Source organism: Medicago sativa, chromosome 2 (assembly GCF_051527215.1).
Source record: "Medicago sativa cultivar Bolivia chromosome 2, Bolivia_mono, whole genome shotgun sequence".
Classification (NCBI taxonomy): domain Eukaryota; kingdom Viridiplantae; phylum Streptophyta; class Magnoliopsida; order Fabales; family Fabaceae; genus Medicago; species Medicago sativa.
Window position 1 is genome coordinate 52,875,386 of NC_140750.1, and position 24,927 is coordinate 52,900,312.

General features: G+C 32.3%; 1 protein-coding gene and 2 long non-coding RNA genes across 3 annotated transcripts; 2 read left to right on the forward strand and 1 right to left on the reverse strand.

Moving 5' to 3' along the window:
• Positions 1 to 2,072: 2,072 nt before the first annotated feature.
• LOC146948831 (uncharacterized) lies at positions 2,073 to 3,544 on the forward strand. Its single transcript, XR_015025356.1, has 3 exons — positions 2,073 to 2,237; positions 2,509 to 2,634; positions 3,364 to 3,544. It is a non-coding gene; the product is annotated as an uncharacterized LOC146948831 (long non-coding RNA).
• A 4,298-nt stretch (positions 3,545 to 7,842) lies between these two features.
• On the reverse strand, positions 7,843 to 10,014 carry LOC146948832 (uncharacterized). The gene is made up of 3 exons (XM_085745016.1): positions 9,857 to 10,014; positions 9,065 to 9,194; positions 7,843 to 8,617 (listed from the first exon to the last, which is right to left on the reverse strand). The coding sequence occupies exons 1-3, from the start codon at positions 9,984 to 9,986 to the stop codon at positions 7,942 to 7,944; spliced, it is 936 nt and encodes a 311-aa protein (XP_085601142.1). The 5' UTR covers positions 9,987 to 10,014; the 3' UTR covers positions 7,843 to 7,941.
• A 4,375-nt stretch (positions 10,015 to 14,389) lies between these two features.
• Positions 14,390 to 16,208, forward strand: LOC146948833 (uncharacterized). Its single transcript, XR_015025357.1, has 3 exons — positions 14,390 to 14,782; positions 15,661 to 15,783; positions 15,896 to 16,208. It is a non-coding gene; the product is annotated as an uncharacterized LOC146948833 (long non-coding RNA).
• The last annotated feature ends 8,719 nt before the right edge of the window (positions 16,209 to 24,927 follow it).

Sequence of the window (24,927 nt, forward strand, 5' to 3'; positions counted from 1 at the left end):
TGCAATCCACTATCAATGAGTTATAAAAAAAAATACAAAAGAGTGACAAGAAATTAACTTCAACAAGTTCACAATGAACAACCTCTAATTCTACCCTTTTCCCAATCCCAGACGTTGTGATGACAACACCGTGAAGAAAAATATACCTCGTGTCCGTGATATACATTTCTGACTTTTATGCTATGTATACATATATTTTATGATATGTTTAATTTTTATTTGATAAATAATAGTCAGAATTATAATGTGCCAAAAATATATATATAAATTAATAAAAAAATGCTATTTGTAAAAAAAAAATTAAAAATTTAAATTAAATGCTTTTTCTAGCGCTTATTTAAATAAAAAGATGTTAAATCTACACCTTTTAGCAACGCTTAGTGGAATAAAGCGCTATCTAAACCTATTGCTACATAGCGTTTTAAAACAAAAACACTAGCATAAGTTGTTTTCTATTAGCGCATAAAGATAGAAGCATTATTTTAAACCTCTTCTAGATGGTGTTTATTGTTGTAATATAAGCGTTATTTAAAGACGTTCTTTGAGAGCGCTTTCTAAAGAAAAAAAAAGCGCTATATAAACCCTGCTTTAGACATCGCTTTATACAGAAAAAAAGCGGAATATTACCTTTCTATGACCATTTTTGGCATAGTGGATGGAGGTGGCAGGTAATAGGGTGCTTGTTGAACACCCTAAGGTTGTTAAGGGTCCTGAGTTTGTTGAGATAGTATATAATCAATCTGATCCCTCAAAATCCAATACTTCTTTTCACTTTGCCCTAGAAAATGTTTTAATATGAAATCTTGCAAGGTCATCTTGTAACTCCCAAGGTTTGATATGAAATCATGCAATACTTCTTTTCACTTTGCCCTAGCAAATGATGTGAATGACAAATAAGGTTTTAATGATAATGATGACAGGTCATCATACGTTATTCTTACATAGCAATTTTAGGGTGTTTTGTTATAGTTCATGAAGAAATCATGCAAATCGGCAAAGCAAGACATCTGATGATTTGTGAAGGCCTTATTCTCACTAGTACAAAATTGACATAAGGATTATTTATATTAAACCTACTATATTAAAAAGAGGTGTGAAATTGAGTTAAGGTGGCAATTTTGTAAATATATTAAAAATTTCATATTTAGTGGTAACCTTCTAAACCTGATTTTAAGAATAAACGGGTGTTATATATGAAAAAAAAGAAGGTGGCAAACCTGTAAATATTATTTTATACCTTATTTTAAGAAAAAGGGTTTGATATCTTTTTTGTTTGTTAAAGAAATCAAATTAATTCATTAAAATTAACCTCAGATAGAATCGAACTAAAGACCTTAAGATGAATACACTCTAATTTTTCAATTAAACACCGTCGAATATACCCCCATTAAAACTCTCCCACTCACTATTTTCCCATTCAACTGAAATCACTCTCACCATATAACAAATAATTATTATAATAATAATAATCATATAATTGAAAATCAAACAATCAAACCCACTCCAGTTTCTTCACGTTTTATAAAGGAAAACCCTTTTCTCAAATCTCACCAAAATTTATTTATTCAATCGATCAAACCCACATCAAACTCGAAAACTCTCAACCAACACCTTCTCTATACAACATCATCACCGCTTTCTGTTATCGTGAAGCTTCAATAGATCTCCAGTTTTGCCTCTCCGGTTCCTTTCTCCCCTTCCTCAATCAAACCCTTCAATTGAACTCTGTTGTTCCTCAATCGAACTCTCCTGCTCTCCGGTTTCGCAATTGCTAATAAGTTTCACAATCTTTCTCCAGATTTGAAACCGAACTCTCCTATCGTCATTATGGTATTCAGTTCCTTATTGGATCAGAGTGAAGCTATTCATCCATTCTTTTAGTAGTATTGTTATTATTTCATTCACTGATCAAGTTTCATATCAAACGATTTTGATTGATTTGGGACTCGGGAATTATTGTTTGTGGAGGTTTAGTGTGTGTGTGTGGGGGTGTTGGGGGGGGGGGGGGTTGGTTTTTATGGTGTTGGAAGGTTTTTTGGCTAATGTTGCGATAGCAGGTTCTAATTCTGATTTTTGGTCCTTGGTTAGGGTTGTATTGCCTGGAGTTTGTTCCTGCTTATTGTGTTTTTTCAGTTGGGGCCAACTATTTGGGGAGATTAGATAACATGTTTATTTGGGTGTTAATGCAGGTTGCTTGCACAACATCCTTACTGATACATATCTTTGACAAATACCAGGTAAGGCTGAAGCAAAAATTAGAAGGGTTTAATATCTTTCTTATCCTTAGAACTATGTGTGTTTTTTTCCTTCTTAATTCTGTTTAAATTTTATTCATTTAAAGAGACTAATTGTATAAAAATGTCATAATTTTGATCCTCGTATGATCCAAAGTGTTTAGTATTTCACTAATATTGAAGGCATGCCTTAGTTTTTCTGCCATGTTTTTCCAGGGTAGAGAACATGATTCATAGAGAAAGATCCTCATAAATTGGCCATTTGTTTGTCCAGGGTAGAGATAAAGGCTGCATATTAGTATTTTTTGTATGTTCTTGTGTGAACTCAACAAGCTGTGTCACTTCTCTACTCGGAGACTTGCACTGGCACAAAATAAATGTGGCTCTTCCTCGTGATAAGGTAATTTTGTTATGCTCAAACTCTTTCTACTTTTTACTAAGATAGCTTTCACTACTTTTAGGAACAAGCACTGCCTTTAACAATAGTTTGTCACATATATTCACTTTGCTTTCTTTGCATTAACATTTTTTGAAGCTCGATCCTTCTCAAAAGAAGCTCTATCATCTAGCATTTACATACAAGTCTATGGATTTAGGCTGTTTACTAAAAGTTAGGAGCTAAATATTTTTCTCAAATAAGTTCTCATAAACAAAGTTACCAAACTGGTTTTGTGCTTTGAAAATTATTAACCAGTAACATGATTAGAAATAAAATTTAAGCGAAGTGGTTTGTGAAGATTATTGTGAATGTATGCAGAATTTTTTCTTTGACAACATTTTTAGGCTGTGTGTCAACATTATATTTTCTAATTTGCTAATTGCAGAACTAGGTTCAGTTTAGTGCCTTTCTTTGTTACTTTGTGTATAATTCCTTTAAGGGAACAAGTTGGGCAATATGGAGAGATTGGAAAATTCACTGTTATTATAAACTTGATGCTTCATTATACAAATAAATTAATCTAAGAGCTTTACTTTATTATTATGCTATATTTACATGTATTTGTATGTGTGCGCGAGCGCGAGATGATGCCAAAAAATCTCATAATTGTACATCTCTATATTAGTAAACCAATAGATGATAAGAAAATAAAGTATACCAATGGTAAAGTTTACCAATGTGAAAATGAAGCAAGGAATGGTTAAGTGAAGATGGGAGGAAGAAGGAGTAAGATGACTGTATGACAGACACAACATAATGGAGACAGAACGTGAGAGGTGAGACGACGGATACAAGATAGGAAGATTGGACAAGTTGTTTGCGACTGTCAGCAACCACTTTTTTGCATGGTCGTTCAACTGAAACAAGGCGACAGAGGTAAATCACAATTAAGTTTTCACTGTCTCATTCTTATAATTTGATACATTTGAAATTATTGAACTTTCTAAAATTGTTGATTCCAGTTATCGAACTTTCTAAAATCTGCAAGTATATGTTTGTTTCAATCTGATTTTCATTGTCTTTTTTTTTTCTTTTCCATCACGTTTCAGTTTATTCTCTTTTTAATTTTCTTCTTTTGTTTCTTTCAAAGCGTGTTATTAACTTTTTTATGTTGACATGAGTCTTAAGCACCCAAAATGAGACTAACAACATATATTATATATATATATATATATATATATATATATATATATATATGTATATGTGTGTGTGTGTGTGTGTGTGTGTGTGTGTGTGTGTGTGTGTGTGTGTGTGTGTGTGTCATATTAAATGAGAGGACTAACTATTGTGAGAGATGAGAGGAGTAGATAATAACCCTTGGATCAACACAAACCATTCAGATCTTACTTTTGCTTAATTTCAAAGTATCCCTACATTTTCTGACCAACATGCTGCTAATGAAACGACGCATTCAACTCTCTCTTTCTATCAATCCATTCTTTGCATCTATTCCTCCTCGTCTCTCTCACACATGACTATCTTCCATATATTCTTTTTCCTAATGAACAATTTTCCAGTGACGAATAAATAGGTTCCTTTTGATTTAGTGGCACCATGTGATTAGATGCAAATGTGTAATGTGTAAACTGGGCAGAGTTTTAATTAGATTAGAGACAAAAGGGACTGGGTTTATTCCAAGACAGATTGGTCATTCTTTTTTATTTTCTTGTATCTATTTTCTGTTCAGATTGGAAAGCTAGAGGTGCAACAAAAAAATTCAGTAAATCCTTGTTGATGGTTTCCAATAACTACTCAAAGGAGACAAGAAAGAAAAGGGTTTGGTTTGTGATAGGGCTCGAATTACCTGTTGAGAATGGAACACTATAGATGTGAAATTAGTAAGAAATAAATGAAGTTTTTGAAACTTAAAATACAATAGAAAAAAATGATAGTCTTTCAACCATTTTTGCAATATTAATACTTCTTTGAAAATAGGCTGAAGAGATGGATTGTTAAAAAAAAATGAATGAAGAGGTGGAAAACGAGAAGCAACGCATTGGATAGACAATAAAGCAATGCAATAGAATAACTGAAAAGAAATTATATGAACCGTTTGTATTCATCCAATGGTTATTATGTGCTTCTCTCATCTCTCACATTAGTTAGTACTCTCATTTGATATGTCCTATATGTATAGTTGCCTTTAGGAAATTTTACCATGCATTTAAATTGAGTTTAAATATGAGACAATCTTTTTAAGAGTGATGGATTAGAAATTGTGAAAGGTTAGCTAAAAAACTGCAAATGTTTAATGATCCCCTTTAGCTAAAATTATTACGGATGGTTGCATATTGGTGTCATAATTTTGTTGTGATTCAAAACTGCAGAAGCTTGTGATGTATTGAATAAATGTTGTTTGTTCCGTATTTAGCACTTGTGGGTTCTAATTTTATCACGTTAAATCTTTCAATGTGTCCAAATACGTGAAGTTGACATCTTTAGATTCTCTTTTGCGGTTGAGCTCGCTGAAGAATTTTATGAAAGGTTTGCATTTTTAACTTTTGTTTGTTGATATCATTTATTTATTTTTCTAATTCCTTTGTATCTCTTTCTTCATTTTTAATTTTTCTTTGTAACAATATTTTGGGTAAATTGTGCTTACTAACTTGTTTGTTTAATTTTGCAAATCTAATGTTTATCTATACATTCAACCTCTGCATGTTAGAATAGAGTGAAGGCAGTACACATGCTTAGTACTGTCTTCATTCATCTTATCAGTTTTTTAATGAACTTTTTTGTTGTTAATTTAATTTCTTTTTTAATTGCTGGCTTTTACAGGGTCAGGATGTTGCATTGGAGGTTAATCTCTTGTGACATATCCAGTGTGATCTTCTGCGTAAGTTACTTAATTTTTTAGTATCCTACATACAATGCTCATAGAGTTACTTTGGTCATTGCTGAATAATTGACAATGTATCTCTGCTACTACCCTTGTCCATCATGTGCACTCTATTGGACATTAACATTTTCCTTAATACCCTGCAGAAGAGAAATCAGTTTAACAAATGGTGGATGAAGCTCTTCGACAAGTCCCCAATAAAGATAGTCAATATCATTGCTTGCATGAACATTATATTTTTCATGTTTTCTGAAGCAATTTTATTTTATAGCAATTTTTTTATGTTGATATTTTTGTATTTTTAACTTGCAAGAGACAGAAATATTGATATGGTATATTCTCTTCTGTAATTCAATTTCCAATTATGAGTGAGCCCTTCTGAAATATAAAAGACTGATGAAGGCATTTAGACTATTTTTGTGTGTGATCATGTGGAAACGATTTTATTATGATGAATGTTATCGTAGTGTTGGAAACTAATTGTGAATGAACTCAAGTGTTATTTAAGAAAAATTAGCTCTGTGTATGTTCATTTACAATTTCAACATAAAATCTTAATACACTTTCGTGTATGCATATTGGTTTTTATTAACTGTAAATAAAAAAAATCATTGTGGAGTGGAATAGCCTAATGCCCTGTAGGTGCCAGCCTGCCTGCAGGTTGATATTTTTTTTTAATGCGTTACTCTATTTACCACACCCGTTTTTTGCAATTAAAAAGGGGTTATATGTCCATTTCCACACCCGTTTTGTGACAAAAAAGGTTTTAAAAAAGAATAAATCACACCTTTTTTTTTACATATAAAGGGTGCAGTAAGTAGTTTTTATACCGGTTTTAAAACAGGTGTGGTATGTCATACATACAACACCCGGTGATATAACCCCAGTTAAAAATAGGTCTAAAAACTCAAAATAACAGGTCTTAAATCCCTTTTCTGCACTAGTGTCTAATTTATTTCTTCTGATATTCAATATAAACAATATATGGATCCAGAACAGTATCGATAAAAAAGTTAAAACTAAAACTCTTATTTATTAAATTAAATATAAAGAAAGCTAAATGATAAAAAATGTGTACAATGTCTCTTCAAAAATGAAAAATATAAGTGTATTTTATTTAAAATTTCGTCCAAAAAAAAAAAAAGGGCAAGCCTTGGCTCAATGCTTTCGAAAAGAAACCAAGGAATTTGTTCCAATGACTCCAAATTCTTTTCTTTAACATGCAAATTTTTATTTTACATGATCGGAGTAATGTTACTGTAGGAGAAATTACAATATTTTTCATGAATGAATTAGACCAATATTAAATGAATACTCCCTCTTGAATGACAGATAAGTAAAAATGTATAGGGATGAAATATATTTGACATTTCAATCTTTAATTTCTTATATTTCATTTTCGAGGGAGCTTCTCTTAGACCTAATTCCTTCTCCTAGACCTAATTTAAGAAGGTGTTTACAATTTTAGAAGATTTTTTTTTATCACAGGAAGCCTTGGAGTATGACGATTCATGTAGCAATACTAGCATCGATAACACTCCAACTAGTAAATCCAGTGAAGCGGTCATCTGACAGTGTAGATTCCAATGATGTCATCGCTGCTGAAATTGGAGATGCTTCTACTACTAAGCCAAAAGTTGGTTCGTGTGAAAGTTGAGCCTTCTCAGTGAAATGGCGGGATGAATTGTCGTGTGAAGCACGGTCTAACATGTCTTTTTTTTTTGTTCAAACTCTTGATTTGATTTTGAGGATATGATTGTGTTTGTTGTTTTACTTTATCCCTTTTGTGTTGCCGTAAAACTTATGTCAATTTTTGGTAAAGTTTTTGAATAATTTTCCTGGATTATCTTATTTTGTTTATTTAAGTTGTTCAAAAAATTTCTTAAGAAAAAAATGTTCACAAAAATTTCCTCTACAATTGATAGTTTTTAGTTTCTTTTTACAATGTTATATCGTCATTGATATTTGACAATAAGGTTTTAGAAAAATAGTGAACTCATTTATCTTAAAAAAACAGACGATGTAGATACTAATGTAACGTCAAATGTGGTCTACAGAGAAGTATTTCGTAATTTATCATAACTAATGTTGTCTTTACGTACTATTTTCAAAAAATATGAATGTTATCTTGATATGATTAGTGTGAATCCATGTTTATGATAGGATTTATATGGGAACTATCATGTTATTTGGTATAATATATATTTTTTTGACAAGTATTATGGACAGGCTCCTTAAAAAAAGGTATTACGAACGGACAAAATGGTGCCTCTTTAGTTAGTAGGACCATGCTCCGATGGTCTAATATATATAATATGCACATCTCAATATGTAGGAAACTCACTGATAAATATACATTGAAGATAGAAACCAGAAAGTTCACAAAAAACAAAAACAAAACAAAATAGAAACCAGAATTAGAGCATGGCTTAAAAGTTCCATGCAAGTTGATTCATATAGTCTAGATCATGAGATATAAATTCAGAGTTAAGTACACTCTCCAACAACCCAAAATCAAAGTTAGAATTCTCAAAACAACCATTCATATCAATATCTTCTTTCTCATTAACTTCTTTTTCATCCATTCCCTTCTCACAAATCTTCTCCTTTTCTTGTTCCACATGAGCTTGTGTTCCTTCTTCTAACATTGAACCTCTACAATCATCAACTCTTGAAACCCATATGCTATTCTCATTGCAGGAAGTAGAACAAATGTTTGATACGTTCTCAGTTAATTTTCGAGGCAGTTCGTGCTCGGGAACAACGAGTTGATTAGGAAGTACATTGAAAGATGTTTGATACTGGTTAGGGGAAACATTTGTAGGAGTTTGAAGAATATTATTTTGTGGAGGTAGTGATGAAAAAGTTTGATTTGTTGTTTCAATGAGATAATTAGTATTTGGTGGCATTTGTGAACTAAGAATGAAAATGGAATTGGAACTTTGAAAATTTGAGTTGTTTCTCTTAGGATGAGAAGAAGAAAGTAAATTGTGAGTTTGTGGATCTAAGCCTTGAGAAATTAACTTCTTTTTAATGCAAGAGTTCCAAAAATTCTTCACTTCATTGTCAGTTCTACCAGGAAGGTGCTTTGCTATTTGGGCCCATCTGCAGCAGACAAATAATGCATGCATTCATGAATATGCAAGCACTCATATTATACTACTATTACAAATATTTTTCTCTCCCCTCTAAAAAAAACAAAACAATTCTCTCTCATCTCTTTGTGCTTGTAAGTTGGAACTATTATTGAATTGAGCCCTTATACATGGGCCACCTTAGGTGGCATACACCCTTTGACACCTATTTGACCTCACAATTTTTAAGTGTCTCAATTTAGTCTACGACGAAAATAATATACAAATTAATATCTTCATACCAGAACAAATTCGTCTCTCTATTATAATGAGTTAAAATTAAAGGAGGAACTAATTTCTCCTCTATAAGAATAGTTATAGACTAATTTCGACATTAATTCTTGTCTAAGACTGAATCGGGCCGCAAGTAAATTTTGAGAAATCAAATTTGTTGTTTAGTTTTATTATTACTCTTTACCTGTTTCCAAGAATTCTATGTATGTCAATTATGATCTGCTCTTCTTCAGCAGTGAAGGAACCTCTTTTTAGATCTGGTCTCAAATAGTTTGTCCATCTTAATCTGCAACTCTTTCCACATCTTTGCAGGCCTGCATATAACAAACCACAGCTAGCATCATATTTTTTTTTGCTATACACACAAACACACTAAGAAACTAAAAGAAATGCCAATAAATTAATTTGAGGTTTCATAACACAATTGCATATGATTCTTGATGTTTCAAAGAATTGCAGTCAAATGCTGCCTCAATCATAAGCACAAGTTGTTTGCATAAACAATAAAAATCATGACGTCCCGGCCGACACATAACACACAATTGTGATCCACAACTGTAATTATGGCTGCAATATAAAGCATTTTGAGGTTTCTGCAACTACAATTTGAACCGCATTTTTTTTTTTTTGAAAAGGCGTCCTGGAGAAACAAAGAGTCAAAGTATGTTACATCAAAAAAATCACTGCAAACGCAGCAATAGAAGAAAAACTTAGGAAACTGCATTTAAACACGTCAAAGGATTCAGCCTTCAAGTGTGGTAATAAAAATCAAACAAAACGTAACATGATTTTAACCACAAATATATCTGACTCTTACCTTTTCGAGTAAGGATGTGAGAAGATCAACCGCATTAAAAGTAGTTGTCCCGAGACAAATCATGGTTTCAACACACACATACTCATACTAAAAATCTTTAAACACACTTTAAAACAGGCACAATAATAATTCACAAGTATAGAATAAAGAAATTTATACCTGCAAATTTTGGAACAGAACTCCAGCTTTTATGTCCATGAGTGGTGATATATGTAACAAGCTTATCATCTTCTTCAGGAGACCATAATCCTCTTTTGATCTTCTGCTTGCTGCAACAATGATGGCCCATTTCTCCAAATAGCCTTATGAGAGAATTTAGAATAAATGTTTTTTTGAGCACATCATTTAAATAGAGACACCTTAGAAACTGTAATGACAAGAAAGTATATGGGTCCCACCTCCAAAATCTAGTGTCACACTCTACATATGAATCGGTGGGACCAGATTAAAAGACTGATTGACAAGTGCAAGAATCCTCTCATGAATGAATGAAATGATGAGCTTAATTTACTCTCACTATCAAATTCGTTTAGGAATTTAATCAAACATGGTGGTCCTTGATTAACAAAGATGGAAAAAAAAAGTTGTCTTATTTTTTGACAAAAAAGGTTTGTCTTGGAAAAGTGTTCAATGCATAATTTAGAAAATCTTTGTTCATTCTTATAATCAATGTAGTGTAACTTAATTGGGTTTTGACTCTTTCAAGGGTTGTCCCCCTTTTAAGTTTTCTACTATTTGTTTTCCATAGTAAAGTCCACGGTGAAATTATTACTATGAGTCATTAAGCTTTTGCAACATTTCTCTTCATAAAGTATAATGCTAACTAACTTGAACATAAAATAGAGTATACAATTAAAATTTATCATTTTTTAACATAATTTTTTTTTGTGATAAAGTGAGATACTAATTATCTAATTATTGAATAGTAAATAATGTTTTAAAATTATAAAATTATTTTTTGATAAAATAGAAACTACAGAATTAATTTTATGGTATGTGAGAAACATTTTATGTTTTTATTTTTTTTTTTTCGGTTTATATTTTAAAAAAATACACATTGTTTTACTTGATTTTCTATTTTCAAATATATTTATAAGGAAAAGTAAAAATAATAGCATGCTTTGAGAAAGTATTTATTTTTCTTTGTGATTTTTACTTCTAATTATAAAATTGTCATTTTATTTTCTATCTGCTTTCTGTTTTATAGACTTGTGAAAAGTACTTTTCTTTAACATGTTTTCTTTATAGATCTTTTGAAACAACAAAAGGTATAAAAGTAAAGTGGCAATTTTATAATCTAAAGTAAAAAAAAAAAAAACTTATCTAGCAAAGCATGTTCTTATTTTTATTTTTATTTTGAAGGCATGTACTCATTTATTTGTTTTCTATACCAACAGTGAAAACAGAAAAAATTCGATGATTTTGTCAAAAAATTAAAATAAAATTGATGATAATATGTTAGTTTTCTAATTAAAAACTAATAAAAAAAAGTATGTTGTAATCAAGCAAACATTTAACCACTTCTGCTTTTTTTTTCTCCTTTTGCCCGGCTAGTTGTCAATATGTAAATTTTTGATCATCCTATAATTGGTCAAAAATGACATATACATTGAAGAAACATAATCAATTTCATTAAAGAAAGGAGAAAGAAAGAAGGTCCTATTGGTTATCAATGCAAACCACGTTTGAGAAATGAGCTGGCACTAAAACTTCATGTTCACTCATAATTTGGTGTCCTTATCTCGAAGGTCTAAATAACCTGGAGTGTCTTTGTGTCTATCTTGAAATTCATTATCATCTTTTTCTCCTAGGAAAAATCTAATACCATTTTTCTTATAATAAAATCCACTACCATTATATTGATTACACTCCAACACTACACAACATTTACAGAAGTCTTGTAAATGAATTTACAAACAGAAATCTTAGTCACCATAACGGACACGATTGTACTTCAACAACAGGGGAAACAGATATATGTATATACTAAGACTTGCACGGTTAGACGTTGAAAATTCACGGTGTGCTAGACTCCTAGTATGTCCATTTTAGTAGGTTTATCAATTCTTCAAGAAAGTCTCTATGATTTCTAAGAATCGTCATATGGCCGCTTGTCAAATAAAGAATAAATAAATTATTATGACAATTGTTTTATATATAGGGGGCCGCTAATTTACACTCATATAATTTTGTTTCTATTCTAATTAAATTTAAATAGAAGAGTAGTTTTGTAACTATCTTAAAAAAGATACAAAAAAGACAATGACATGCTTAAACTACAAAACATGTAATAGAGACAAACTTTTAAGAAAACAATATTTAGAACGATAAAAGTGAGTGTAAATTAGTATGGTGGGTGTGAACAATTTGATTAAATTTATAAAAATAAGTGTATATAATCAAGTGGGTGTAGGTTGCTAACTTACACCTTAGTGTTTTTAGGTGCGAGTAGCTTGCTTATTTACACCTTAATGTTTTTAGGTTGGTGTAAATTACCAGCCCCGTGTGTGTATACACAAAACACAATATATATATATATATATATATATATATATATATATATATATATATATATATATCCTCATCATCTAATTATTCAATGTCATGTCATATTTATGTATTAATTTATTTAAAAATCAAATTAAATTTTAAATGAGTTTTACCTACAGGATATTAGTACTCCACTAAATTTCAGGGTATCTAAGAATTACCCTTTAAAAACCAGAATTTAAAACAAAAAATGATCAACCACAAACAAAAAATGATCAACCAAGTAACTTATGTCCCTTCCTTCCCCTCTCTCTTCTCTCCTTTTCAAACCCTAGCCGTCACCCCTTTCTTCTTCTTCTTGTCAGAGGGGTGATTTAGGGTCAATTTTGACCCAAAAATCACCCCTCCGAGTTGTTTTCCTCCTTATATCCTAATTGAATAAGTGATTTCATATATTTTCAGTTTTCTTTCGTTTGTTTTTGTGATTTCGTCGTCTCTGAACGACTCTGTTTGTTTTGATTACCCGTCTTTGTGCGGTGTGTTTTTGATTTCCCGTCTTAGTGGTGTGTTTATTTGATTCAGGTTGAAAGATTAGCTTTGAGCAAGTGCATATCTGATCAATGACAATGACTTTTGCGCCGTCAACGTTGCAGATCCGGAGACATGAATATTTTGGAGACTTTAATATAGTCATGTTTGTAGGCATATATAGTTTGCCGTTTTATGCTATTAACATGGATGCTGTGAGTTTGTTCACAGATTCATCCTTTTTGTTTTTAGCGAATTTGGATTTGTATTGTATCGATGTACTCTATCAATTTGAATGAATGAATATCGTTTATTTTTGTCAAAAAAAAAAAAAGAATTACCCTTTAAAAATTGTAGTTATGTGATGGTGGTATACATGCAACACCGCTTATATAATGTTTTTAGTTGCAAAAATGATAGTATAATTTGGGTGAGTCTCGCACTTGATGTTGTGAACAATAGAGTTTCAATAAAAAGCAAAGAATTGAATAATACTTGATATAAAAGACTATATAATAATACCTGCTTTAGAGATAGAATCAATTTTATATCAAGAACCAAAACATAATAATAATAATAATAATAATAATAATAATAATAATAATAATAATAATAATAATAATAATAATAATAATAATAATAATAATAATAATAATAATAATAATAATAATAATAATAATAATAATAATATTTAATAATATTATGTAATATAAATCAGAGACATGTTAGATATATGCAATCTAATATGCTTCTAGATGCAACACAACCATTATGCAAGAACACCGCTCCATTTCCTGAAGTGGTTGTCAAATGGGCAAATATTGAGACATATGCTGATATACCGTTCTTTGGATGTTGATTTTCGGTGACAATGAGAAACTAATAGGAAACTACTGTAATTGTCAAATATAAATTTAATCGTTATTGTCATGTAACAAAATCTTTTGTTAATAAGTTAGTTGTCATTTATTAAATCATTATATTATTATTTTCTATGTGATCTTAAGATTAGTTCCAACCTGTTTTTCATATTGCCTTCAAGTTCTTTATGGAGATTTTTTTCCTATGCATATCAGTTTACTAACAACAGAACATCTAATATCCTTATTCCATCGTCGCAAGTGTAAATTACTTCATTTGGGAAGACATTTACAAATGAATTCATAAGGGAGGGAAGGTCGGGAGGTGGCTTTCATTCTTTGTGTTATGATTTTTTTTAAGAGGTAAATATTCCCTTAATGCAACAATCAATTATGTGAGTATAGCAGAGAGGAAAATATGTGAAGTTAGAGAAAAATGAGAACACTATATAAGCAAGATCAAGACTTTTCATATTCGACTACAACTTCAATTTTTTATTCCCGTACGTATTTTCAACTTTGGTTCTTTTACAATTTTTTGGAGCAAATAATTTATTCTCTCTGTCCGGAGTATTACATTGCTTTGAGCCGTTTATACATGTTTTGGTTTTCGTCTTTTCTTCTGACTTATTATTCACTACATTAATTTTTTTTCCTGAGACTACTCACTAAATTAGTATAGAACTTCCTTTTGTTGAAAGTATATATGCCATCAGAGTATTATCTGTGATTATGTGATAAAACTTTATTCTAGACATCTGAAATGCAAAGTCTTAAAGAAATTATTTTTTCACTAGCACACTACTAGAAATCTTGCGTTTTGCTGGGGAATAATGCCAGGAGCATCAACTCCTGGCAAATTTGCCAGGAGCAATGCCAGGGATGCCCCTGGCAAAATGACTTTAGAAATGGTGGGACCCGATTCTCATAAAAACAGGGGTTTTGATTCTCATAAAACGTGTTATTGCTCTCCCCTCTCACCGTCAGTGCTCTCCCTCTTTCATGAAACCCTAAATACCCAAAATCCCCAAATTTCTTCTCCATTCATCGATCTCTCCCTCTCACAACAAATAATCGAAGTGTGGGCTTTAGAACTTCTCTTTCTTTCTTGTTTGTTCATTCACAATCTCACAACAAGCAAGAACTCTCCAAACTCACTCTTTCATGGCCTCCCAAGCAAGCCTCCTCCTTCAAAAACAACTCAAAGGTAATCAATCTATCTATTCCCTTTTTTTCATTTCATCGCTTATTTCAATTTGTTTCGCGTCAATTTTCCGCTATTTTTTATTAACCTTACTTTTTCTCACAAATCTTTGTAAACACCCCGTCGATGGCTTTTCCGCTGGTTTAGTCGACGAAACCAACATTTTTGAATGGAGTGTAACCATAATTGGGCCACCAGATACACTTTAGTAAGCTCTTTTTTAATTAATACCCTTTTTTTAATTTTTCATTAATTTATATGATTTTCAATTTTTATTTTGTTTTTTAGCTTCAATAATGATGATTTATTGGATTTTCTGTGATGGGGTTTTAGATTTTTCAATAAAGATCGTTTTTTTAATTATACTTATTGGTGGGTATTTAGAGTTTGGTTCAATTGTTTGGTTTTTGATGATATTGTTTCACGAGGATTGAATTGAATATCAAGTAAAAGAAGTTATAGTGAAGGAGAGTGATATTCGAAGGATTGATAAAAAGAATACAGATTATGGCCCTGTTTGGATAAACAACTTATTTTTGCAGCTTATAGCTCAAGTGCCTATCATGGTAAGCGCTTATGTGTAAGCTTACATAAGTTATTTCAATGCTTATAGCACAAAGCACAAGCACATATCATGATAAGCGCTTATGTAAGCTTACATAAGTTATTTTGATAGGACAATATAAAATTAAATTGTTTTTGTATATTTTACGTGCAAAGTTTTGATAAGCTATCCTGGAGAACTTATGAATATAAGCTGAAAAAAGATTATGCGAAATTTCACAAGTTGTTTTTATAAGTTCTCCCAGTTAGTCTCACAAAACTTATACCAGTTTATGAGGTCAGATAAAACAGTTATGTTTATTTTATTTTCAATGCAGCTTCTCAGTTGCAAATTATTATACTTTCCTGGTCCGCCATTGCTCTCAACTCAGTTTCTATCATTGACCGCCGATACCATCTTCCTCTGCATCTTTCGTTTGAACTTTCCCTTTGCTTTATAGGTAAACTCATCTCTTTTGCTCATGTGTTAGTTTGTTCTTTTTAGTGATTTTGTGCGGCTGAGATTATTAGTGATTTTGTTCTTCTTATTAGTGATTTTGTTCTTCTTTTTAGTGATTTTGGTGGTGCCATTGTCTATCTAACTCAAGCCATGATTCGTGTTCTACTCTCAAGTCTGGTGTAATGTTTTCATGAGGTATTTGTCTATGTTCTGGTTTGATTTTCATCAGTTTTTTCTTCTTTTCTTTCTGTTAAGGCTTTGATGAAATATGTAAAGTGTAATAACATGCTAAGCAAATGCTCTTGAGAAAAGACATGGTCATCCGAATATGAATTATGTAAAACTTAATCTTTGTTGATGATCAATAATTTATGCCCATAATGACATTTATGTATATATGAATGGAAGGAAGAAAAAGCATATAAATGTGTGATTTCTTACCTAATTAAATTATATTGCTTATTAGATCTACAAAACCAGTTTATATTTTTGTAATAACTACAAATCAGGAGCATTAAAACCTCAGGATCCCTTTGATATGATTTAGTCTTTTGTTTCTTTAAATCTGGAAGTTGCATCATACCAACTTGATTTTGTATTGATTACTGCTGGTTATATCTTCTGTCTTAATTGGTCTTGTTTGGTTGGTTGAAGTTGCTTCAGAAATTCTCTCATTGACATTTCACTCTCCCTGTCCATAGTAGAGTTGTAGGTTATTGTGGAGAGATGCTAAGGAGGTTCAGTTTCTTATCAAACATGTTCAATTTGAATTTGATGTCGTTTAGAGGAATGAGAATTTGATGTCATATTTGAGTCTTGATGCTGTGTTTTGAAGTTATTAAGTTTCTTATCAATTTTTATCAATGTATTGTATTAATAAAAATGCATACTATCTATCTAATAATCATTCCCTAAAAGAAATATCTATCTAATTAAAAAACAATTTTAAAACGTTTTTTAAAATTATTTTAATTATTAAATTTTAATATTTTGATTTTTTAAACAATTAAAAAACTTTTTTTTTTAAATTTCGTTCGCATTTTGCCAGGGGTTAACCCCTGGCAATTTCCCTAGCATATGGTTTGAAAATGACTGATGTCAACACCTGCAAAAGCCTGCATACGGCTGAAAAGTCTGCATTGAGACTGACACATTTTGCCAGGAGCTAAAGCCCTGGCAGGTTCATTTGCGATGAGCAGATTTGCTGGTGATTCTGCTCCTGGCAAAACTCCTGGCAAATGTCCATTTGCCAAGGCTTTCTGCATTTTGCCAGGGCTTCTGCCCCTGGCAAATTACCAGATTTCTTGTAGTGGCAAGGGGCAAAAGAGATTAACTGTGTATTTGGAATCACAGTGAAAGGTTTTAGATAACGGGTTGATATTATAATTTTCTTATGTTTAATTTATATTTCTATTTTATTTTGAGCATCTTAGATAATATGAGGTGTACATGTTAAGTGAGAGATATGTTTATTATCTTATGTTTAAAACTATTTGTATTATTAAATAGCAATTTATATATCTTTATTCATGTAATAGCTACCATTTGAAAGTAACATTTTCTTTTTGAACCTATCACTTTTATTTCAATACACGAGTTAGCGCAGTAGAAAGAGCGGACAGACGGGCACGAGAGTGCCCGTCTGGACGCTAGTGTAATATAAATCTAATCTTAAGAGATACTAGATAACCTAATATAATATTAAATATATTAAAGATGTTTCTAATATTCTAACATTCCCCCTTTAAAATTTAAAAAACTTTAAGTTTTTTTTTATGAAATAAGTTTTAAGTTTGTGACAAATATACTCTTTGAAATATAAAATGTAACATCTGACATTATCCAACCCAAACATATATCGTTTGGCGAATTCAACTAAGAATGTTAAAATAGTCTTTCGATGGGTCCAAAGAAAAGAGGAGAAAGAACAATTAGAGAAGGAGGAAAGGGGATATGTACATTGATTTATTAGAACATTGATCCTATTCAAATGCTCACATACTTAGAGAATAAAAGAGAGAAATTGAGACCCCAAGAATAGGGAAGGAAATGTTTTCAAATTCTGGTTATGCAACTTAATTCTTTTTTCATGATCTCAATGTGTACTTATTCATCTTAGTATTTGGACTTACAAGTCACAAATTAGGCCCGATGCAACATAACCATCTTAGTTAATTAGTTTATTGCACTCTAAGAATTTTAACTAACATGGTTAGTTAGTTACTTGGAGTGCAAGTAACTTAACTAACCTTAGTAACTAATGGAATTAAAACTAATTCATCACATATACTTCGTAGGAATCTCATAGGAACCACATAAACAAAATATTTCCTAGGTTGCTTACCTATGAAGCAATTCTTGCACATATTTGATTGCACTGTAATTCTAGGACAAACCAATAACCAATGCATTTGTTTTCAAAGTGCTAAGATTTTCAAAATTTAGATGTTCATACCTTAGATGTTATAACCATGCTTCATCATGTATCAATTCCAATGGAAGGTAGTGAAAGTCTAAAGCATTTATATAAGTTTGAAATGTTTTACTTTGAGACATAGGATCTCTCAAAGTAGTCTTGTGACTTGAATCAAATACCTCCATTGGATTATTGGCAAGATAAAGCCTTTTTCCAGCAATTGTCCCATATTCAATAACTTGTTCGTCATGCTTGGTACATATAGCAACCATGGTTCCTTTGATCAATAAATCACCTACACCTTCAGCTAGAATTGTTCTATTGTTACAAAATATTATCTTAGATTTCTTTGAACCATCAAAGTTGAGAAGCCATTCCATATGGCTAGTCATATGATTGTTGGATCCAGTATCCAAGTATCATCTTTCCATGCTTCCAAGTTCATAATTTGTAGTTGCCTTGAGGAATACGAGATCATAATTTGAGTCATTTTCACCATGAGCCATATGTTATCTGTAACATCCTAGACTGCTTTCAGGATTGCCGACTGACCCCAAAAACCAAAACGAGTCTTTTCGGCGTATTTTGTCCTCACTCGCATGCTTTTTGAGAAACTTTCTAAAAGGTCGCCTATCCTAAAATTACTCCAAGTCAAGTCAAGCACACTTAATTGTGGAGTTCTTATGGTTTGGGCTACCGAAAAGAAGATGCATCATGTTAATATAGGTAATACCAAACGAATTCTTATAAGCATTCCTTTAACCATGCAGTCCCATACCTGCACAGTCTCAGGATCCCTCTAATTTTGATGTGATTCGGCTTTGCCTACAAGTTGTCAGGAGTCAAACCATACCCCGCCCTCATCAGCCTCAGGAAATACATGCCTGCCAACTTCCACTTGGTTCATCCACGAACTACATCGTACTGGGAATGGTCTGGTCTTATACCACTTGTAACATCTGAGACTACTTTTAGGATTGTTGACTAATCCCACAAACCAACACGAGTATTTTCAACATGTTTTGTTCTCACTGACACGCTTTTTGAGAAACTTCCTAGAAGGTCACCCATCCTAAAATTGCTTCAAGTCAAGCATCTTTTTTTCGGTAGCCCAAACCATAAGAACTCCATATTTAAGAATGATTGATTTGGAGCAATTTTGGGATGGGTGACCTTCTGATGAATGTAGTTTTGCATCAAACAAGATAAGTATTTGTATCGTCTCCACAGGGATTAGTGTGATATCAAAGATAGTTTAACATCAAATATCATTCCAAGTATTAAGAGTACTTGTTTGTTTGAATTCTAACTAGCTAAACTAAATTGCAAAAAGTAAAAGCTGAGATAAATAAAGATTGAAACTTGTTAGGAGTAGAGTTCCTTAACCAAGCGTCACACATAAACTAATGATCCATACGAATTCTAGCTTTATAACCAATATTATCACAATCAATTCTAGACTATTCTTCTTGTCCAAAGCGATATAATTGACTCTAAGGTATCGTTTAAACATTCGAGTCCAAATCCCTTAAACGATCACAAAGATGATCAGATCACTTAATCGACCGTGTCCAGCCTGACTAAGTGTCCGAAAGCATTAAACTCTTGATTATGGTGATTATCAAAGATTAACAAAGATGTCAAGTAAGTTTAACCTAAGATATATTGCTACTCTAGCTCTAGATTCAAGAGTTCGTGTCCAAATCATATTGAATCTCATTGAAAGCATTAACACAAGAATAACAACAATATTGAATATAAATTGCTAGAACCATATATTGCAAGATCAAAAGATTACATGTTAGCAATGATTAAGTACCTCTCATCCCAACAAAGAATATTTAGCTACACATCATCATGGAAGCCTTGCAAGGATGGATTGAAAAGGAAGGATTCATTCACCTTGTGATGTCTCAACAAAGGAAGAAAGATCCAACTTCCAAAATCACTCTCACTCTATATGATCTACCCTATTTTATCTCTCTAAGAATGTAGAAAAAATCTAATAAAACAGTCTATATCTCCCCTTCTATAAGAGAGGTAAAAGTTCTATTTAAATGGGCTGAGTTTTTACACCTACGCTAATAGCGAAATATACGCTATTAGCGAAGTAGGTCGGCCTAAGCTGTGGCCAATGAAATTGTGCCACGTTGGTCCTTTTGCCCTGCTTCGCCCAAATCACGCTAATAGCGTAGTCCCCTGGAGCATTTACGCTAATAGCGTAGATCACGCTAATAGCGTGTTTCTTGACAACCAGTTGTCTGGAGCTCTTACGCTAATAGCGTAGATGTCGCTAATAGCGACTTTCTTCCAAACCACGCCCCAGATACGCTAATAGCGTATCTCTCTGTACAGCTTTCTACCATTTTGCACTTTTTCATGATTTTTGGTCTTTGCTCAGTGTCTTGGGGTAAATTCCTGCATAAAAGGATAGAGTAAGATATATAAAGCGTAATAAGGCATTTAACGCTAATTTCTCGGCTTTTCCTTCAATAACTTGCAAAACAAGTAACAAAAAGTGCTTAAAATATAACATGAAATTAACACTTCTTGGCATTTATCAAACTCTCCCCAACTTAACTCTTTGTTTGTCCTCAAACAAAAGATTGAAAATCAAACAAGTAAATGACAAGACACAAGTGCAAAAAGCTTTGAAAACATTTTCAGATGAATGATTTAAAAGTGAATGTGCGGGCAAGTCTAAGTTTCCAACTAATCTAAAATTCTACTACCAACATGGGATGAGTCCTAAGTACAAAGTTCATGTCAAATATTTCAAGACAATAATACATTTATTCACGAACCACACCTAACACACTTCTTTGAAAGTAGATAAACAATTGAAAACATATAAATGAGGGTTATGAACACACATCCGGCAATCAAGTTAACATTCCAATCAAGTTATGTGTCCATCCAAATATCATTTCAAAAGGCATAAAAACATGGATCAAAAGGTCTTTAAGGGTTATAACTTGGCTTGGCTACAAAAGAAATGTCATATGTGGGGCAATTGAAATCAAAAAGTCTATCAAAGAGGAACATTCCTTGTATCAACCATTAAAATTCACAATCTTCGCTACCAATCATTACAAACCTTTGGTGTTTACACATGATACACTTTGATCTTGACAACTTATTCTATTTTTGGATTTTTCTTTCTTTTTCTCTTTTTCTCTTTCTTTTCATGTACACATTGTTTTCTTTTCTTTTTGTATTTACAACACCATGTTGTCTTGATCAAAGATAAAATTACACCATTATACTTGACATAAGATTTACATCTACCTTCTCTCCCCAACTTGAATCAAAATACACCCTATTTGAATGTTCCCTTACTCTAAGGCAAAAGAGACAAATAAACATTGAAGTTTTAGGGTTCAACAATTAAAAACATATCAGAGTCTTAAAGTGCGTCAAGAATGAACTGGATATTGAAAAGTTTAAAGGCAAATTCATCAAGCATTGTGCTTATGAATTGACAGTTCATAATTGAGGACTCCGATTCACTTGGCTCAAATGGGTTAGCAAATACTCGCTCTTCTCACAAGGTAGGCTATTTGTGGTCAAGTATGTTTCACTCATTAACAAAAATGTGCCTTGATCACTTCCATGCCTTCACACAATTTAAAACAATTATTGGATTTAAAATAACACAATCGAGTTAAACAATGAAAGCCGGTCTCCTTGCATATGTACAAACACTTGAGGTTTCCTCACTTTTAGCTAGTACTAAGTGGTTCACAAACAAACACATTATTGCGAAGAACTAAATGACATGAAATTTACACAAAGTACTTGTTCCATATTCGAGTAAAAACCTAGAAAAACTGGAAACTTGTACCTTGGCTTTGCGCTTTTGATCACAACTATGAATCATTATCAATCATCTGAGATTTGAAATTTAAGCAAGAATGATACAAAAGAAACTTCCACAATTAAAACAAAATGAAGTACCTAATCAACCAAAAGTGCTAACAAAATTATTATGCATTAAAACAATAAATGGACTTGCAAAGTTGGGTTGCCTCCCAACAAGCGCTTGTTTAACATCGTTAGCTCGACGCCTTTTTCGTTAGGGTGGCCAAAATGAGACGGACAACACATCATCTTTTGAAACCCTACGCTTTGGGAGGAATTCCATGAACTTTAGGTACAGCTGATGTGGAGTCCATGTCCTCCTTAACATTGGTTTATTGAACAAGGCACTAATTTCATCAATGACCCGATCGATTTCTACCATGTTCACTTTCTTCCCCCTTGCTTCCATTAAGTCTTCCTTGCATAGTAACCGTTCCTTTTTCTCTACCACCTCTATCACTTCTCCATCATCAACAATTTTGGCCTCCTCAGAATCTGACCGTTCTTGAGGAAGTTTTATTTCAAGTGGCGGCTCTATTTCTTTCATTATATCTTCCTCAAGTTCAACAACACCTTCTCCAACAATCTCTCCATCATGAGTGGATTGAATGTTGGATTGGTTCTCCATGATTTGTGCTTGCATCATCTCCAACTGTAATGATAAATTCTTCAATCTCTGGTTGGTATTTTGCGTGTTTATCATGGATTGTTGCATGAAGATGTTCAAAGTATTTTCTATCACCGAATATCTCTCATCTTCATAAGAATGATACTGTTGATAGGATTCATACTCGGGTGGAGTATAGAAGTTGCTATAACCATGATCAGCTATGATTTTTTTCTAGGTGATGATCCTGAAACGGAAATAACTAACAAGAAACTTTTCTTTATTTATCAAAGAGGGGTTAGTACAAACAACTATCAAGTAAATAAAATATTTACGGAATATGTACGAATACTTAAAATGATAAATCAATCGTTCTATCTATGATATCTAAACACCAATCCCCGGCAACGGCGCCATTTTGATGAATGTAGTTTTGCATCAAACAAGATAAGTATTTGTATCGTCTCCACAGGGATTAGTGCGATATCAAAGATAGTTTAACATCAAATATCATTTCAAGTATTAAGAGTACTTGTTTGTTTGAATTCTAACTAGCTAAACTAAATTGCAAAAAGTAAAAGCTGAGATAAATAAGGATTGAAACTTGTTAGGAGTAGAGTTCCTTAACCAAGCGTCACACATAACCTAATGATCCATACGAATTCTAGCTTTATAACCAATATTATCACAATCAATTCTAGACTATCCTTCTTGTCCAAAGCGATATAATTGACTCTAAGGTATCGTTTAAACATTTGTGTCCAAATCCCTTAAACGATCACAAAGACGATCAGATCACTTAATCGACCGTGTCCAGCCTGACTAAGTGTCCGAAAGCATTAAACTCTTGATTATGGTGATTATCAAAGATTAACAAAGATGTCAAGTAAGTTTAACCTAAGATATATTGCTACTCTAGCTCTAGATTCAAGAGTTCGTGTCCAAATCATCTTGAATCTCATTGAAAGCATTAACACAAGAATAACAACAATATTGAATATAAATTGCAAGAACCATATATTGCAAGATCAAAAGATTACATGTTAGCAAGGATTAAGTACCTCTCATCCCAACAAAGAATATTTAGCTACACATCATCATGGAAGCCTTGCAAGGATGGATTGAAAAGGAAGGATTCATTCACCTTGTGATGTCTCAACAAAGGAAGAAAGATCCAACTTCCAAAATCACTCTCACTCTATATGATCTACCCTATTTTATCTCTCTAAGAATGTAGAAAAAATCTAATAAAAAGTTTATATCTCCCCTTCTATAAGAGAGGTAAAAGTACTATTTAAATGGGCTGAGTTTTTACACCTACGCTAATAGCGAAATATACGCTATTAGCGAAGTAGGTCGGCCTAAGCTGTGGCCAATGAAATTGTGCCACGTTGGTCCTTTTGCCCTGCTTCGCCCAAATCACGCTAATAGCGTAGTCCCCTGGAGCATTTACGCTAATAGCGTAGATCACGCTAATAGCGTGTTTCTTGACAACCAGCTTCTGCTTCGCTCCAGGTACGCTATTAGCGTAGTTGTCTGGAGCTCTTACGCTAATAGCGTAGATGTCGCTAATAGCGACTTTCTTCCAAACCACGCCCCAGATACGCTAATAGCGTATCTCTCTGTACAGATTTCTGCCATTTTGCACTTTTTCATGATTTTTTGTCTTTGCTCAGTGTCTTGGGGTAAATTCCTGCATAAAAGGATAGAGTAAGATATATAAAGCGTAATAAGGCATTTAACGCTAATTTCTCGGCTTTTCCTTCAATAACTTGCAAAACAAGTAACAAAAAGTGCTTAAAATATAACATGAAATTAACACTTCTTCTTCTTCTTCTTCTTCTTCTTCTTCTTCTTCTTCTTCTTCTTCTTCTTCTTCTTCTTCTTCTTCTTCTTCTTCTTCTTCTTCTTCTTCTTCTTTCTTCTTCTTCTTCTTCTTCTTCTTCTCTTCTTCTTCTTCTTTCTTCTTCTTCTTCTTCTTCTTCTTCTTCTTCTTCTTCTTCTTCTTCTTCTTCTTCTTCTTCTTCTTCTTCTTCTTCTTCTTCTTCTTCTTCTTCTTCTTCTTCTTCTTCTTCTTCTTCTTCTTCTTCTTCTTCTTCTTCTTCTTCTTCTTCTTCTTCTTCTTCTTCTTCTTCTTCTTCTTCTTCTTCTTCTTCTTCTTCTTCTTCTTCTTCTTCTTCTTCTTCTTCTTCTTCTTCTTCTTCCTTCTTCTTCTTCTTCTTCTTCTTCTTCTTCTTCTTCTTCTTCCTTCTTCTTCTTCT

Excerpts from the sequence above, each read along its gene's own strand:
- LOC146948832 (XM_085745016.1), bottom strand. The coding sequence starts at position 9,986 with ATGGGCCATCATTGTTGCAGCAAGCAGAAGATCAAAAGAGGATTATGG. Across the intron at positions 9,195-9,856 it reads TTCTGTTCCAAAATTTGCAG|GCCTGCAAAGATGTGGAAAG; the intron begins GTATAAATTTCT and ends TGTTATATGCAG. Across the intron at positions 8,618-9,064 it reads CATAGAATTCTTGGAAACAG|ATGGGCCCAAATAGCAAAGC; the intron begins GTAAAGAGTAAT and ends TGTCTGCTGCAG.